Here is a 17,311-nt window from a genome sequence, read left to right as displayed (position 1 = left end):
GATTAAACTTGTGTGGATTATAAAACAGGAAGATTCTTCATCAGTTAACTTGTTTTTATACTTCGTGCTTGAATAACCTGAGATTGTGTCTCTGGACAGTATTAGGCATCTTAGAAGACAGCGGTGTATTGTTGACTGCTTTGTTGGATGTATTCTAGATCTGCTAGATTGTCAATCGTCTGCAGGAAGTCCTGCTATTGTTGACCGTTTGCAATAATAAACTACTTTGGTAAACTCATTGTGTAGCAGAGCGTCAATAGTGCATGAATAATTCTTTCCTGTTTTTGCAGGTTTTGCGTCGTCAGTGGTGTGTGTGTGTGTGTGTGTGTGTGTGTGTGTGTGTGTGTGTGTGCGCGCTTTGTTGTCCCATGTCGATTTATTGAATCTGCTGACACGGCCTGTAGCCCGCCCACCTTAACCCCCCCCACCGGAATGTCCCCCCGGGCCCCGCCCGTAGATGGTGGTTGTCACGGCAATGACTCTCGTAGTCATAATTCACTCGTCCGCTCTACTTCTGTTCCACTCTATCACCAGTGCTGTCATCACACCCCATCCCCCTTTTTAATTAGACAACAAAACAAAAAATATGAATATTCATAGAAAGAGGCCTCATTAATATGCACAATTATGCAAATCAGTGTGCAATTAAGCCGCTTCTCTCCAGAGATGTTTGCAAGTGTTAAGGCGCAGAAGGAGGTTTTGGGAAATTTCTGCACCATAAATCTTTAAAATTCTTGGGTTCTGTGTGTCAGTAGATTGAGATTTAGTGTAATGTTGATGCGTTTCGACAACATTCTATGCGTGTGGAGGGTTTTAAAGCCCCTAAGGTTTGGTTGACGGGTCACCTCATGTCAGCGGGTGATGTACTGAGACACTTTATTGTACAAAAGCCACGTCAGGTGAACTTCACCGTGCCCAAAGGAAAACTGTGAAATGATTGTGTGTGTGTTTGTGAACCTGTGCTGTCAGATGATACGCATACATTCCTCATATTCTGATCATGTGACTGTTCGAGTCATCACAGGAGATCGACTGATGCACTGTTTTTGAAGTGTTGATGTGATATTCAGGCATTTTTATGTTTTTTCCTTTTCAGGATTGGATGATAGAAGTGGTCCGGGCTCTTGGGTCTCAGGAGAAACTAACAGTCCCTCCTACAACATACGGGTGAGAACACACACACACACACACACACACACACACACACACACACAACGTCTACATGAAAACATCAGTTCACAACAGTCTAGATGACAGACAGATGAAATATTAAAACTTTTAGATCTCAATGTTAAGTGTGTTCTTGCCATCATCGGCACCTCCTCATGTGAATGTTAATGTCTCTGGAAGGCGTAGACTATAATAGATTGATGTTAATCAATATTTATTACACTATCTAAAATGCTTGATTCTGATTGGTCGGTCGGTCGTGACATTTCAAGCTTTGTTATTCTGAGATAACTACCACTCAAAACTAATAACACACGGTAACCTGCATGCTGCCAATCATTTTGATATATATTTTTTTAATAAAATATATGATGATATATTTATAAATGATTAAACCAAATAGTGTGTTCGTGACATCTGAATGTCTTATCTTAAAACCGAAAGTAAACGTGTTTTCCTTGCTGAAGGTCTGCATTTGTTAAAAATGAGCTAATATAATATTTCCAATCAATATTTAATGTTGCTTCCCTTACTTATGAGGTAAATACACATGTAATAAATGGGATAATGTACAGTCAGCAGGTTGTTATCGCAAACTAAGACTTTTCGGTGTGATTTTAAGACTCGCAGCTTTGCGCCGTGTCCTGATCACACTGTTGGGGCTTAATAAGGTATATGTGCAACCTCCGTATTCCTGTTAAACGTAGTAGATCGGTTCCAGTTCTGTATGCTTAAGCCGATTTATACTCATGCGTAAGTTGCACCTCGCAACATTTTTAACAGCGCGTCAGTTCTACGCGGACCGCAAGCGCTGTGATTGGTCCACCGGAACCTATCCCGTCAGGTAAAAAAAACTGCGTCAGGGGTATTTCCGTTTGTGACGGTGAAAACAAAGATGAGCCAAGTTGAGGAGTGATTTAACTCAAACTGCAACAAAAGTCGCTGTTTATTTACTTCCATCATTGCTGGTCTTCTCAAATCATACACAACAAGTTGCTGTTTCTTCTTCGTTTGTGGGTTAACTTGCCAAGCTTCTTTTTCTCTGACGGTCGCGCTGCTACTGTGGTTACACGTGTGGATACTGCCTACTAGCGGTCTGCGCGTGTGTTTGCACGTCAACGCGGACGACGACGCAAAATTATAAATGAAAACCGATGCAGAACCTAAGCTGTCGGACGTACGCACAACTATAACAAGCCCTTTACGCGGACATGGTGCTGTTTTCATACATAAAGCCTTTAGCAGCTTACCAAAGACAAAAATAACCAATGTCCAGTGGATATGCTTATTAACATCTTAAACCTAAGTAAAGGAAAATGTACTAACTTTTTTTTATACTTTAGAGCTTTTGACAGGCATTTTCTTCTCACATACATTCAGATATTAGAATAAATAGAACATAACACAAATAACACTATAAATAATACTACATTGTTTTTCATTCCTCCTTTGTTCAAATGTGTTTCAAGTCTCTAACGTTTACACATGAAGAGTTGTGATCTTTAAAGGGAATAGAGCATAGAGATGATCAGACACATTCAAACAACATGCACTCAAAAGTGCAAATACAGAGAGACACGTTTCAAAAAGCAAGCAAACTTCTGTTCCTTACAGGACACATACAAACAAAACCGAGCGGAGAGTGGCGCAGTCTCAGAAGCCCCTACCATGACGCAGATTTCCGTGTGAATTTCTCGAATGACTAATTGCACGTGTGGCTTTTACGTGCGAATAAAGCACGTCCAAATTGAAAATGTTCAAGCGTCCAACTACGCGCGAATAGCGCATTTTTGCCGCCTCTACCACGGCTGCTGTAAACGCAACATTAGGGTGCTTTCTCGCCTGCCTTGTTTAGTTCGGTTGAATTGTACCAGAGTTCGATGGCTCACCTGGTGCAGTTTGTGAGAATCCAGCAATCAAACTTGGTGCGGACCGAGACCTCCTTGTCTCGTGAATATACAAACTATATATTCTATAACGACCACAAATGCGATCCGAACGCACAGTTGTCTCTCCATACTACACTAGTCAACATTTGAAGTGGATCAAAACCTTTCCTAAAAGTTGTCTTAAAACCAATACCCAGTACCCGTTCTTGTCTTAGGACAAGTTTGATGAATGTTTTTGATCCACTTCAAATGTTGACTACTATATATAAACTGCGGCGCAATGTCTGCTGTATTTTCCTCTTCTTTTGTTTACTTCCGGGGTTAAAATTTCCCGCTTGTTGGATTCCGACCAATCGAAAATGCATTCAAAACATGTGATCAACGAGTGACATGGATGTTATCACATACTAAAATCAATGAACAGCACTAATAAAGCATCATTCGTACAGATCATTAACTAAAAAAAGTTGGTTTAGGGTTTAGTAACTCTTTAAAAAAAAATCCAGATAATTTACTTACCCCCATGTCATCTAAGATGTTGATGTCTTTCTTTTTTCAGCTGAGAAGAAATTAAGTTTCTTCAGGAAGATACTAAAATATAGAAAATATATAGTATAGAAAATATTCTATACTCCATATAGTGGACATCAACACTTTACAGTTTTAATGCAGCTTCAAAGGATTATAAATGATCCCAACCGAGACATAAGGGTCTTATCTAGTGACACCATCATAATTTTAACAAAAAAATGCACTTTTAAACCACAACTTCTCGTCTTGCATTAACTGTGTGATGGGCCAGCGTGACCTTACGTATTTCATAATCACATGGAAAGGTCACACGTTACATATGTTATTATTATAAACTGAAAACTGACACAAAGACATTAATTAGTTTCATTCACATACAGCAACGTCTTAACGCTCATTTTTCTCCACACTGGGGCGGTAGTTTCAAATACGTTATGCGTGACCTTTTGATGTTATGATGCATTACGTGAGGTCGCGTTAGCGCCTCACACGGCCGGTGCAAGATGAGAAGTTGTGCTTGAAAATAACTTTTTTTTTAAATAACAATAGTTTTGCTAGATAAAACCCTTATACCCCGCTTGGGATAATGTAAAGTCCTTTAAAGCTGAATTGAAACTGTAAACTGTTGAGGTCTAATAAAGTCCACTATATGGAGAAAAATCCTGAAATGTTTTTCTTAAAAAAAAAACGTAATTTCTCCTCGACTAAAATAAATACATCAACATTTTTATTGACATGGGTGGTTGAGTAAATTATCTAGATTTGTTTTTAAGAAAATGTATTAATCCTTTAAGTCTGTGTCATTTAATAATGTTTAATTTAAACCAAACAACCCAAGACAAAGAGAGAGCTCTAAATAATATACATTATATTTAATTAAGACAATGAAGACATTTGATCCATTTCTGTACCTAAGGCCAATGTTGAACCTTACTTTGGGTAACTTTGTTGTTATTTTATTATATATGCTTGTCATTTCTTTGTTCATTCTTAATATACATTTTCCACCCTTTTATTTTTGATGATTTGAACTGTTAGTTTTGTGATCTGTTTCACCACTACTCTTAAAACTACATTTTACAGACATTCTCAACTCCGTTTTGTTACTGTACATTATAATATCCATACAAAAATCACCTATCTTATAATGTGTGCGTGTGTGTGTAGATGTGTGTTTGTAGGTCAGTTCAATTATGTGTGTGTGAGATTAACTGACCGTTGTTGATCTTCCTTCTCTTATCTTGAGTTCATCTCTCACCTGTCACTCAGATTAAATGTGTGAGGTCATCATGTGTTGTTAGAGTTTCATGTTGTGTGTATTCATCTATTATAAGTCTGTATTTAACACGCAGGTTATCAACTTGCCTGTTGTTTTACCTGATCTTATAGCATTTTAAACTTGTGTTAAATTAATGTCACAGTTTTTTTTAATGCACGTCTGTGGATCTCACATGTGTTTTATTGCTTATGTTTGTGTTTTAGGCGTATGGAGAGAGCACCCATTATCCTGAACCCGATGGTCTGGCGGCTTCTTCGTTGTATGGTTTAGGCATTGACGGTAAGTGAACCCAGTCTGTGTGTGTGTGTGTGTGTGTGTGTGTTTGTGTGTGTGTGTTTGTGTGTGTGTGTTTGTGTGTGTGTGTGTGTGTGTGTGTGTGTGTGTGTGTGTGTGTGTGTGTGTGTGTGTGTGTCTGTCCCCCAATTTCCACTGACTGCGGATCCGCTGTGGAACGGCTGCGGAGTCAATTGGTTTCCATTAGGGGTGGCACGGTCCATGAAAAAAATCCGAACCGTTCGGTTCGCTTGTCTCGGTTCGGAGCGCGTGTGTACCGCACGGTTCAACGGTTCATGGCATGCGCAATGTAGTCTCATGCCCTGTATGTGACCTCAGATAGCGTGTTTCCCTTTCGCGCGAAAGAAGAGGTGACTGGTTTGGAGTATAAGTACTGCAGGTTATGTTACGTGTAGAAATGGCAAGTGGGAGAGAAAAGGAAGTCTGCCCGCAGTTGGAGAATGCGCCAGCGTCGTATAAGTTTGGTGTGTGGAAACATATTTTTATTTCATGTTACTTATGATGACAGCGGAAATAAAACAATGGATAGAACTGCAGTCTATGGGTTGAATATGCTCCAGCAGCCACAGGAGATCGCCTTCTCTTCGACCATTTATCTAATCTGAGGTACTGACAACAATGTTTTACGTCTTTTCGTATTCAGCGCTATTTTTAGCCTTTCATTGATAAAATTAAAACGGCTGATTTCCGCGTAGTTTCATTTTGCTAGCGTGTGAAAGTTGCGCGATCTTATTTCAGAAATTGCCCCTCAACGTAATCAGAAGTGGTCAAAAGTGAACAAAAGAGACTTAAAGAGATTTTAATATTACAGGTGCAAAGGTCATGTTTCTCTCTCGTCCACATATACTCTCAGTATTAAAGCAGCCTCTCAGTGATAAATCTAAGAGCTACACTGAAGTTGGCATTTTAATAAATGCAAGTTATCTTTGTGTGCTAAAAATGCACATAAATTTTATGTAGATGGCAATACACATTCTCTTTTTTCCCAATTAAATGAAAAGCATGTTGAAATCATCAATGTCTTCCCTCTTGCTCTTTAAAAATCTCATCTGGCTTTCCTCAGAGATGGTCCCAATAATGTGCTTAAAGTCAAATTCAGTTTGTGCATGATTACATGATATAACTTTTTTTAATACTGTATTCTAAATTATGGATAATTAATACATTAATAAGATAATACATTTCTGGAGTGTTAAAAATTTAAAGAAAAAATAACAACAAGAACCGTACTGAACCGTGAACCGTGAACATAGAACCGTGATACGAACCGAACCGAGGGTTTTGTGAACCGTGCCACCCCTAGTTTCCATTCAAGTCAATGTGTGTATTTCCACTGACTGCGCTCCGAATCCGTCACAGCTCCGGCCATCTGCAGCCCTCCGCCACAAATACGCAGAGCTTCTATTTTTGACGGATGCGGGACAGCTCCGCAGGGCGGAGCCATGACTTTGTCGCGTGATCATACCTGAATTCGCAAGAACTCGTGTTTTTTTTATTAAATCTTTGCAATACAAACATTACAAAAACACACAAATAAAGTCATTAATAAATGTTTTAGCAGCCGCCTTATTTTTTGAATTTTGGATGGATTTGATGTACTGCTCTGTCTACGCGAGATCTCGTGTTGTGTAGGGGTGGCACGGTTCACAAAACCCTCGGTTCGGTTCGTATCACGGTTCTATGGTCACGGTTCTCGGTTCAGTACGGTTCTTGTTGTTATTTTTGTCTTTTAATTTTTAACACTTCAGAAATGTATTATCTTATTAATGTATTAATTATCCATAATTTAGAATACAGTATTAAAAAAAGTTATATCATGAAATCATGCACAAACTGAATTTGACTTTAAGCACATTATTGGGACCATCTCTGAGGAAAGCCAGATGAGATTTTGATAGAGCAAGAGGGAAGACATTGATGATTTCAACATGCTTTTCATTTATTTGGCAAAAAAGAGAATGTGTATTGCCATCTACATGAACTTTATGTGCATTTTTAGCACACAAAGATAACTTGCATTTATTAAAATGCCAACTTCAGTGTAGCTCTTAGGTTTATCACTGAGAGGCTGCTTTAATACTGAGAGTATATGTGGACGAGAGAGAAACATGACGTTTACACCTGTAATATTTAAATCCGTCTATTTTGTCCACTTTTGACCACTTCTGTCCTGATTACTTTGAGGGGAAATTTCTGAAATAAGATCGCGCAACTTTCACACGCTAGCAAAATGAAACTACACGGAAATCAGCCGCTTTAGTTTTATCAATGAAAGGCTAAAAATAGCGCTGAATACGAAAAGACGTAAAACAGATTAGATAAATGGTCGGAGAGAAGGCGATCTCCTGTGGCTGTTCGAGCACATTCAACCCATAGACTGCAGTTCAATCTATTGTTTTATTTCCGCTGTCATCATAAGTAACATGAAATTAAAAAAAATTTCCACACACCAAACTTATACGACGCTGGCGCATCCTCCAACTGCGGGCAAACTTCCTTTTCTCTCCCACTTGCCATTTCTATAAGTAACATAACCTGCAGTACTTATACTCCAAACCAGTCTTCTTTTGCGCGAAAGGGAAACACGCTATCTGAGGTCACATACAGGGCATGAGGCTACATTGCGCGTGCCTTGAACCGTGCGACACACACGCGGTCCGAACCGAGACAAGTGAACCGAACGGTTCGGATTTTTTTCATGAACCGTGCCACCCCTAGTGTTGTAATCTGGGCTGGTTTGTAAAAACGTCATAATTCAACGGCATAATGAGCAGAGACAGAACTAGGTATCGCGCGATCATCACGTAAATTTGCTAGACCTCGTGGGTCCTCGTCACTTTAGCACGCAGCCGCTCTGCAACAAAAACAGAACTGGTGGGTATTGGCGGAGTGCCCCTCTTACCAAACTTATACATTTGGTCTGTTCTTTCATTTGATATATTGTATGTTTATATATTTAAAGAAGAACATTTTCTGGAAGGCATTAAACTTTTGTGAAAATCATAAAAAATGCTGGCGCTGGCTAGCAACTGTTTTTAAAAACACTGGCAGGGAAAGAGTTAAGAATATAATTTTCTATAGTTATTATAGTTGCTATATGTGTGTTTGTTATCTAACATACGGAGATATTTTTGTATGATTTAATGAATTGTCTTTATTAATAAAATGTTCTTCCTCTTATCTGTTTGTTTGGACTTGATGGTAATGTCTGGTGTTGATTTCTCTTCATTATTTTTAAAGCTGGTGTAAACTGAGCAGAATATGTATTTGTTGTCACATCTTTAAAGTGGCACATTGTATTCTATCGGACCGCCCAGCCTTAATCTGACCCCATTTCTACTGCTCATCAGCCTGTGAACTTTAAGCACACATGAGATATCCTGCTGTCCTGAGCCGCTTTAGGTCACATAGGGATTTCTGTGACAGAAGATGGAGGGTTAATCTCCTGCCAGAGTTCCCCAGCTTTCCAGATAGACGTTTCTAATGTGTCTCGTCTTAAACCCATAAAGAGCAGAGCTCATTCGCCCGAGCGACCTGAGCACACTAAACATCACAATCTGGCCTTCACCTCCAGCTCAATATATTTGATTTGGCTCTGTATACTAACACACCTACATGGTTGTTTTGACATCATGTCATTGCTCTGCATCATCATGCTGTGCTCCTATCATATATATTTTAGTTGATATTAACCACCACCACTTACATGCGTGTCTGATGTGTGTTACAGGTAAATCTGACCGAGGTTACCCGTTTGGCACACAGGTAATTTAAACGCTGCCTTTAATAAGTTGTTGACTAATTGTGGGTTTTATCCTGTAGTCGGTCTGATCTGTGTCACGTGTTGTTTTAGTCACAGCTGCTGTCGGGTGATATCGGCGTCTCTGGTTCAGATATGTATAACCGCAGGAGGTTGCCGGACTCCGCCATAGGTGAGATGAGCTGATGTTGGCTGTGGGTTTGATATGTGCTGTCATGTTTTATGTAGGGTTCTATCAAATCACTCTTATTTTTTTCTGGATTCTGTAAATTAATAAATTAAATGCAAGTAATCAGAACGATTAAACGTATTATACATTTTAACAACAGCTTATTAATGGTTTGCATCCAAAAGTACATGTGGGTAATGCTTACTGAATTCATGGTAAAATCCAACATTTAATCTTTTCCTCAGACAAAGTAGTGCCATTAAATTAACACAGTACAAATTAAAAAGGGATAAAAAACTGTTCATGAGTCATTAAAACATTAGGGCCTCTGCATTTAAATGTTAATTTCTTAGGTTATTTTGAAGACTTTAGGGTCTCAGATGGTCTCTTTGACATGGTTTCCTCTATTGAGAATCAATGATTATAGTTGACGTGTGTAATCCCGTGTTTCGTGCCACGGTTAATACTACCATTGCAAACTGGTATTCACAAATAAGTTATTGTGGCTTTTAAAAAATATTCATTTTCATTTAGTTCATGAAATTCTGCACTATAGAGTAAATTCAGTTTTGTCTTGATTATAAAAGACAAAAATAATACCAGAAGACTTTCAAATATAAAGATAACATGGCAAATACAACAAGGTATTTTTATAATATTCTGCAAAAAATCTGTGGTATTAAAGCTACTTGACAATATTACATGCCCGAGGAGTGCCCATCCTCATGTGTTTGTTTGCTTAGATCATCATTGGTGTTGTTCAGTGAATAAACCATTAATAAACTTTCATCTGAGTGGCTTTAAAATAATGTTTCTCATTTCAGATCCACCTCCTAAAAAGATTCGTAAGGTTCCTCCTGGCCTGCCGTCGTCAGTGTCATCGGTGAGTGTTTGGACTGATCTGGCGTCAGTCTGTTCACACTTTAATGATAACCAAAACGTTAACTATTCACTTGCACACTGCAGTACAAATCATTTACCTTTATTGGCACAAACTAATATTTTTTACATTTCCTTTAATGAATACTTTTACAGTTGTTTACATGTCATTAAACGTGTAAAGTTGCCGTTCTTGCTGCATGTACAGCGTCTATAACCAAAAGCACTTTAAAGTCTAATAGTTTTGATTGACATGTCAATGGTTGGCATAAACGTGATCCCTATGATATGGTTCCTTGTATCGTAATAGTTCTGGTGTGACCTCTGCTATTTTATATAAAATAAAAAACGTTTTTTAAATGATATTTGTATAGTTCACGTTGTTGTCCACAGTGTGAACGGCCCTCAACAAATAACATTTCCCCTACATACATACTGTGTGCTAATTCAGATGTAGCTTCTATACGTGCAACGATTCTTTCCTCCATTTATGGTAGTGTTTCCTCTGCATGCAGTCGTGCATTCATGCATACACATGCATGCAATTAAACACACCCTCCCCTGACACACACACACACACACACACACACACACACACACACACACTGTTGGCTTTAACTTGCCCTTGCACATCTCTGTATGTGTTAACCTCACAGGTTTCGGGTCGTTGCCATTGGCAACAGTCTCTGGTCTACTTGATGTCTTTGGGTTACAGAGTAGAATATAGGCTGCACATCTATAGATATAGACGTACATATAGCTCATCTCATGTGTAATTGAATTGTGTTTCCCATGAAATGAATGCGTATGGCAGCGTTTGTGCTAGAGACGTGGATGATACCGCAGATCACATGACCAGACGTAATGAATTTAACCCCAACAATAAAGTAAAATAAAAAAGTCCTTTGTTTTAAAGGAGGGATGAGTCAATGTATGGAGATGAGATGATATTCATATATCCATACGAGCGATGTTGAGGTGCTTCTTCATCAGATCATCTACATTAGTCACTCGTGTTGTGTTCCTGTCATCATGGACATCTTCATCTTTTCTCTTTTCTTTTCTATTTCCTCTGTCTGTCTTCTTCGCTGTGTTTCCAGCTGTCTGTGGTGTTGGCTGATCTCCAGGAACAGGCAGATGGCTTTGTAATTGGGAATGAATCTTTCTCCTGTTTGTTTATTTTCCTCTTCTTATACCATCTTATGCACTTAGTTTCATAAATCTCACTTGATTCGTTTTTGTGAAATGTTTTGTTTGGTTATTTTTCACCCCTCTGTTTCGGTTTGTTGTGTTCAGTTTGACAGAAGCACAACCTCTGAACGTCAAGTTGAGATTTAGTGATTTTCCTCTACTTGTCCCACACTGATGGTCATTCGTTCTTTGTTTTGCCTGTCAGGTCTATCAGGGTGACAACTATAACCAGGACAACAGCGGATACCCTGGATCCAAACCTGGAAACCTTTACACACCCACCATTTACATGCAAGGTGTGTATGTGTGCGTTAGGGCTGCAACAAACAATTATTTTAGAATCGATTAATCTATTGATTATTAGAATTAATTAATCGACTAATCATCTATTGTTTTCGACAACTAATCAGTACGTTTTGAATGATTATTTAGCTTTTTCAATTAGTTTAAACATTAAGTTATACACATTCAAACTAATAAAAAAAAAGAAAATCACTTCAGCATTTGAAATAGTTAATTCTCTTAAGTTTTCAGATTTCTGTCAAACTCAAATTACACACAAATGCTTTCTAAGCGTTGTTTAATTATTTTGTTCTCTTTCAATAGAAAATAAATAAATAAAAACTAAGCAGCATTACAGACTACATTTTTTTTTAACACAAGCATCTCTTGTCAGCAGTATTAAGAACTTTTCTAAAACAGACTATAAGATCTAAAAGCGTTACTAATAATAATAACACTATTTACTATCACTATCCTGACTCCTAAACTCGATCAGGCTTTATTCTATGAAAAATAAATCATCAGATTACTGTAATTATATTGGTAACACTTTATAATAAGGGTTCATGAATCATAATGAACTAATATAAATGAATTCTTACATAAATATGAAGTAATGCGGAGTTAACGATTTCTGTAAAAACACTTTCAGGGCTCAAAATTAACTTTTTTATTTGGTAGCACTGGTGCTCCCAACTTTAAAGAGTTAGGAGCACCAGCAAAAAATTAGGCGCACTCATCCAAAAATTATGAAGCACCACAACTACAATGTATAAGTTAATAGATTTTATTTTATTAAAAATTAAACACCACAACTGGGCTTTACACATCCTATGGCCAAGATTTGAAATTTGGTCTTTTTTGCTGCATAGATTACTAAAATAATACCCAGATGCTGTTTAAATAATATAGCAGCAATAATAATTTAACAATTACAGGAAACACAAATATGATTACAATAGAAAATCTAGCAAACACGTAAAACACTGTTTGATTTGATGGTGACATTACAAAAGTGATCCTAATATTGAAGGCTAATATATATTGGTATTGATAACTGCATTACCAGGATGATATTACTACTAAATAGGCAATGTTTTTAAAAACATACCATCAGCATTGTCGTGTTCCACCTTATCATGGAATACAAGGATGTCTGTCGGATGTCCCTCAAGCAGGATGCGCACACATCATCAAACACTAGTTGATAGACAGGTCGGTGTCTCCATCAATAATGAACACATTTGTCACGACAATTCTTGTGTTTTGGGCACTTTCGCCATGTTTAAGCACGGTCTCGCGCTTAAAATGTATGGATTCTGCCACCAACGCCGTTTTACCTGCAACCTCCGTTTCACAGGATTTACAGTAAACAGTACACAGTAACATCGAGTCATTTCATAGCGGAGCCACTCGTAATCTTTAAGCCTCTCTCCGAAAGGTTTAACGTTAAGCCTTATTTTCCGGTGGTGAAGTTGCATTTAAATCCGGACCGTCGTTATGAATTAACACAGTAGTAACATTGGCTGTAGTCGCCTCGTTCTCAATCTCTTCATGCTCGCGGTTCGTTTTTTCACATTTTCGCGCTTTGCGTAAGAACGTAGCATGGCAACAAGGAATGATTGACATTCATATTAGCCAATCTGCGCTCTTCATTAAACGCAAGAACTTAAAGGTGAAATTTGATTGGTTATGTAATGTTGGAGAGAATGCTGAACCTGGAACAGCACACAGCATACACAATCTAAATCAAGTCACACCACAACAAAATAGGCAGTCGCACGAATGCTCTCAAATATATTTTAAGGTCGCACAGATTCAAACAAATTAGCGTCGCACACCTGAAGTCAATAGATAGGTGCGTAGGATAAGACGACAAAAAGTCTCAAAATGTACAAAGAACAATTCCCGCACACTATCTGCTTGCTGAAAAAATGTATTTAATGAAAGTTGCGTTGCAACGTTTCGATCAACTGATCTTCATCAGGCAACTGCAATTGTTACAAACATCATCAAATATAAATGGACAAATGTCCAATCACAATGTAGAAAAACAAATCACATGATAGGTGCATCATTCAAAATAGTCACATGATTACATCTCAATTCAATAATCTCATGATATCATTTAATATATGTAACCCGATACACAACTCATATGTAAGTCTAATACACAATTCAAAGCATCACATTAAAAAGTGCTTCATCATTTAACCCTAAAGGTGATAAAGTTTGAAGAGTATCGATCCAATAGAGTTCACGTCTCAGTAATAGTAAATCAATATCACCACCTCTAGGTGGCATTTTCACCTTTTCAATTCCACAAAAGCGTAGTGAGGAAACATCATGATTAAGTGCATTAAAATGGGTCGCTACCGGGTAATTCATATCCTTTCTTCTGATTGAACTTTTGTGTTCACTAATTCTTAGCTTAAGTTGACGTGTTGTTTTTCCCACATATCCCAAACCACAAGGACAGCGTATCAAATAAATCACGTGTGTAGAGACACAAGTGATTACTGACTTAATGTCAAACTTTTTTCCGGTTCTAGGATGACTAAAAAAAGAAGTTTTGAAGGTGTTGTTACATTGTGCACAATTTCCACAGCGATAATTTCCATTAGGTAAAGGGCTGATTAATCTCTGTGAAGGACTCGGAGTATTCTTCTGAAATTGAGCATGTACAAGACAATCTTTTAAGTTCCTAGCCCTTCTAAATACAATCAATGGGGGATCTTGAAAAATGGCACTTAATTCTGAATCGGAAGACAAAAGGTGCCAATGTTTTTTGAGGATCGATCTAATCAGATGAGATTGAGAAGAATGGGTAGTAATGAAAGTGAAAGAATGTTTTTTAGATAATTTGGTCTTCTTTTTTAACAACTCAGAGCGTGTCTTAAGGAGAGTTACATTAAAAGCTTCGTCAATCCATTTAGAGGGATATCCCCGATCTAAGAATTTATTTTTCATAATTAAAGCCTTCTCTATGAAATCAGTGTCAGAATGGCAAATTCTTCTTAGTCTGAAGAATTGACTTTTTGGAAGGCCCTTTTTCAAAGCGATAGGGTGAAAGCTGTTGGCTAAAAGTAATGTGTTGCGATCAGTGTCTTTTGTGTATAGAGTCGTAATCAATTTCCCATCATTTTTCAAGACCCACATATCAAGAAAATGTACTTTTGTGTCATTGATCTCACAAGTGAATTCCAAATCCTCGATAAAGCTGTTCAAGATAGACACAAATTTACTAACATCATTTTGATTGCCCAAAAAAATACAAAACACATCATCAATATATCTGTACCATTTCAAGATCTGAGAAAAATATGGATTTTTTTCAGGATTACACACAAAACAATGTTCAAAATGACCCACAAACAAATTAGCGTAATTGGGGGCAAAAATCGAACCCATAGCTGTACCACTTATCTGAAGATAATAGTCTTTATCAAAGCTAAAATAGTTATATTTCAGAACATATTTAGCCATATCGATCAAAAAATCAGTCGGAGGTGTAACATCACTCCGTGTAGAAAGATAATACTTCAGGGCATCTAGTCCCTTCTCATGTGAGATGTTGGTATATAGACTAGTGATGTCCAAAGTCAGTAACAGAGCATTCTCAGGTAAATCATGTAATTCAGAAATCTTGTTGATAAAGTCAGTTGAGTCCCTAATGTAGGCAGGTAAGGCCTGTACATAAGGTTTGATGAAATAGTCCACATACTGAGATAAAGGAGCTAATAGGGAATTAGTCTGTGCCACAATGGGGCGACCTGGAGGGTCTGTACAGGTCGCACAGATTAAATTTTGGTCGCATATGCGACCAAAACAGTCGCAATTTCGAGCCCTGACTTTGGAAAAGGGAGTCGCGCTGACTACAAAAACACACTTGTAGCCAATCAGCAGTAAGGGGCGTGACATCGTTGCGTGGGTTGCATTTGTGTGGGGCGGGTCTATCAAAAGATGCTCCAGATTTTATCGGGGTAGGGTCGTGTTTGTTTAGGTGATTTCAAAAAACAACATTGGCTTTCACAGATCATGCACCCCACCTTTAAGGCATGTACAAATCATAAACTAATAAAGAGTCATCATTAACTAAATAAGACTCATAACACATAATTCATTGTTTATTAATACATTAACTAACAAGTAAAAATGTCATGTTTGACTTAATGATGACTCATTAGTTTATGATTCGTAACTTACATTCATTAACTGCGCATTAGTTCAGCCAAAGATATAAAGAAGTTCATTATGATTCATGAACCCTTATTATAAACATTATTATTACTGTTAATATTATTACTATTAGTGGTACTGCATTCATCTAATAGAGATTTAGCGCTAAGTTAGTTATGTAGTTCCAGCTAGAGAACCCTTAAGTTACCTCTCAACAGCTCCTCTTGCCCCGGATATTTCCTCTCTAAACATTGTGCTTCAGTGAAATGCAAGTTCTGTCTTTTATGTATTAAACACGACAGCATTCTTGGTTTGAAGTTTTGTGAAACTTTCGTTCTGATTTGTTTGCACCCCACCATTTGCGCTGTGTTTTCATTTTCTATCGTAAATTTGTAAGTGCTGCATTACACTTTAGTGCTACAGCGTCACTGCGGTCCAATCGCAACATTTCAGACACTTGCATAAGGTTCATGAAATCAAACGACTACTCGACAACAAGGATATTTGTTGGCACAATGTCGACTAATTGTTCCAGGCCTAGTGCGCGTGCACACACGTTTGTCTGTCCATGTGCGTGCACATTTATTTATTTATTCACATTCTTATTGTTCTTTCATGCATTATTCTTATAAATGCATATTTATATATTTGATCAATGTTTTAATGTGCATTGTTAAAAGGTGTAACACAACATATTTTTAGTTTTATGTTCTCAGTTTAATTTAAGATGAGTAGTTGTATTGGTTAAAGTTTCTCACATCGTCTTTATGTTAACAGATGGGATTCCAGAACACTGGGGACAATCTGGATATTCACCTGTTATGAATAACTCTCCTCACATGGCTCCGTCTGCACCCTTTATTAACACACAGGTGAGTCTGAGATTTATCATCACAGTTTAACTCCAATCACACAGCATATTGATCTCCAGAAAATTTCTGTAAATTTGTCAGAGAGGCTTCTGTGTGAATGTTAATGTTCTGGGATGGCTCCTGTAAAGAGGACCTACAGTAGTAACAGTGCCGTAACATTCACAGAAAGCATTCTGTGTGTATAAGATCATTTACAAGCATGACAGAACAACGCATCATAAACAATAAACCATTGACAGCCAATCAAATCCATTTGAATTTAAAGTGCTCACGTCTTTAAAATGACACTGCTGTTATGTTTAATACTTCTGCCCTGTAAGTCATTAAACCCTTTCACTGATCATGTTTTGTGAGGTTGGGTTGGTTAAAAACCGCTCCTGATGTCATTACTTGAACATTTATACTCTCAATCACTTTTTTCTATTTGATGAGCCACAGACCTCAAATAGTTCATTATGCCAAACCTCTATGTGGAAAGTACTTCAGTGATGATGAGTCAGGGGATTTCAGTGATTTGATTGGCTGATAAATATGTTTGTGGTTAATTTGTAAATAAATTTGACCGCATGTGTTTGTGTTGACCACAGAAGAGGCAACCTTTGCCCCTGTCCCCGCAGAACTACCAGCTACACGGTAGTGACGTCAATCTATCCACAAACTTCCACGCGGCATCTGCTGGATACGGAGTTCCCAACCACACGCCGCCCATAAACGGAACGGAGAGCATCATGGGTAAGAATTTCCACCCTGACTTCACCACAGACCAGAGCGAGACGGGCGGTCGACTTTATTGCCGTGACCTGCTGTGTAGTTTAT

The 17,311-nt window shown here is 37.9% G+C and overlaps 1 protein-coding gene across 2 annotated transcripts in view; it reads left to right on the top strand.

Annotated features, from left to right (window-relative positions):
• tcf3a (transcription factor 3a) overlaps positions 1-17,311 on the top strand; it is a 36,172-nt gene that overhangs the window by 9,660 nt on the left and 9,201 nt on the right. For both annotated transcript variants that reach the window (XM_065272556.2, XM_065272555.2), the window contains exons 4-11: positions 1,097-1,167; positions 5,073-5,148; positions 8,894-8,928; positions 9,017-9,095; positions 9,917-9,975; positions 11,368-11,458; positions 16,401-16,495; positions 17,083-17,227. In XM_065272556.2, coding sequence (XP_065128628.1) covers positions 1,097-1,167; positions 5,073-5,148; positions 8,894-8,928; positions 9,017-9,095; positions 9,917-9,975; positions 11,368-11,458; positions 16,401-16,495; positions 17,083-17,227 — 651 coding nt within the window. The remainder of the gene's footprint in view (positions 1-1,096; positions 1,168-5,072; positions 5,149-8,893; positions 8,929-9,016; positions 9,096-9,916; positions 9,976-11,367; positions 11,459-16,400; positions 16,496-17,082; positions 17,228-17,311) is intronic.

This window comes from Paramisgurnus dabryanus, chromosome 6, assembly GCF_030506205.2.
Source record: "Paramisgurnus dabryanus chromosome 6, PD_genome_1.1, whole genome shotgun sequence".
Classification (NCBI taxonomy): domain Eukaryota; kingdom Metazoa; phylum Chordata; class Actinopteri; order Cypriniformes; family Cobitidae; genus Paramisgurnus; species Paramisgurnus dabryanus.
Note: the sequence above shows the minus strand (reverse complement) of the source record. Positions and strands in the feature narration are given on the sequence as shown.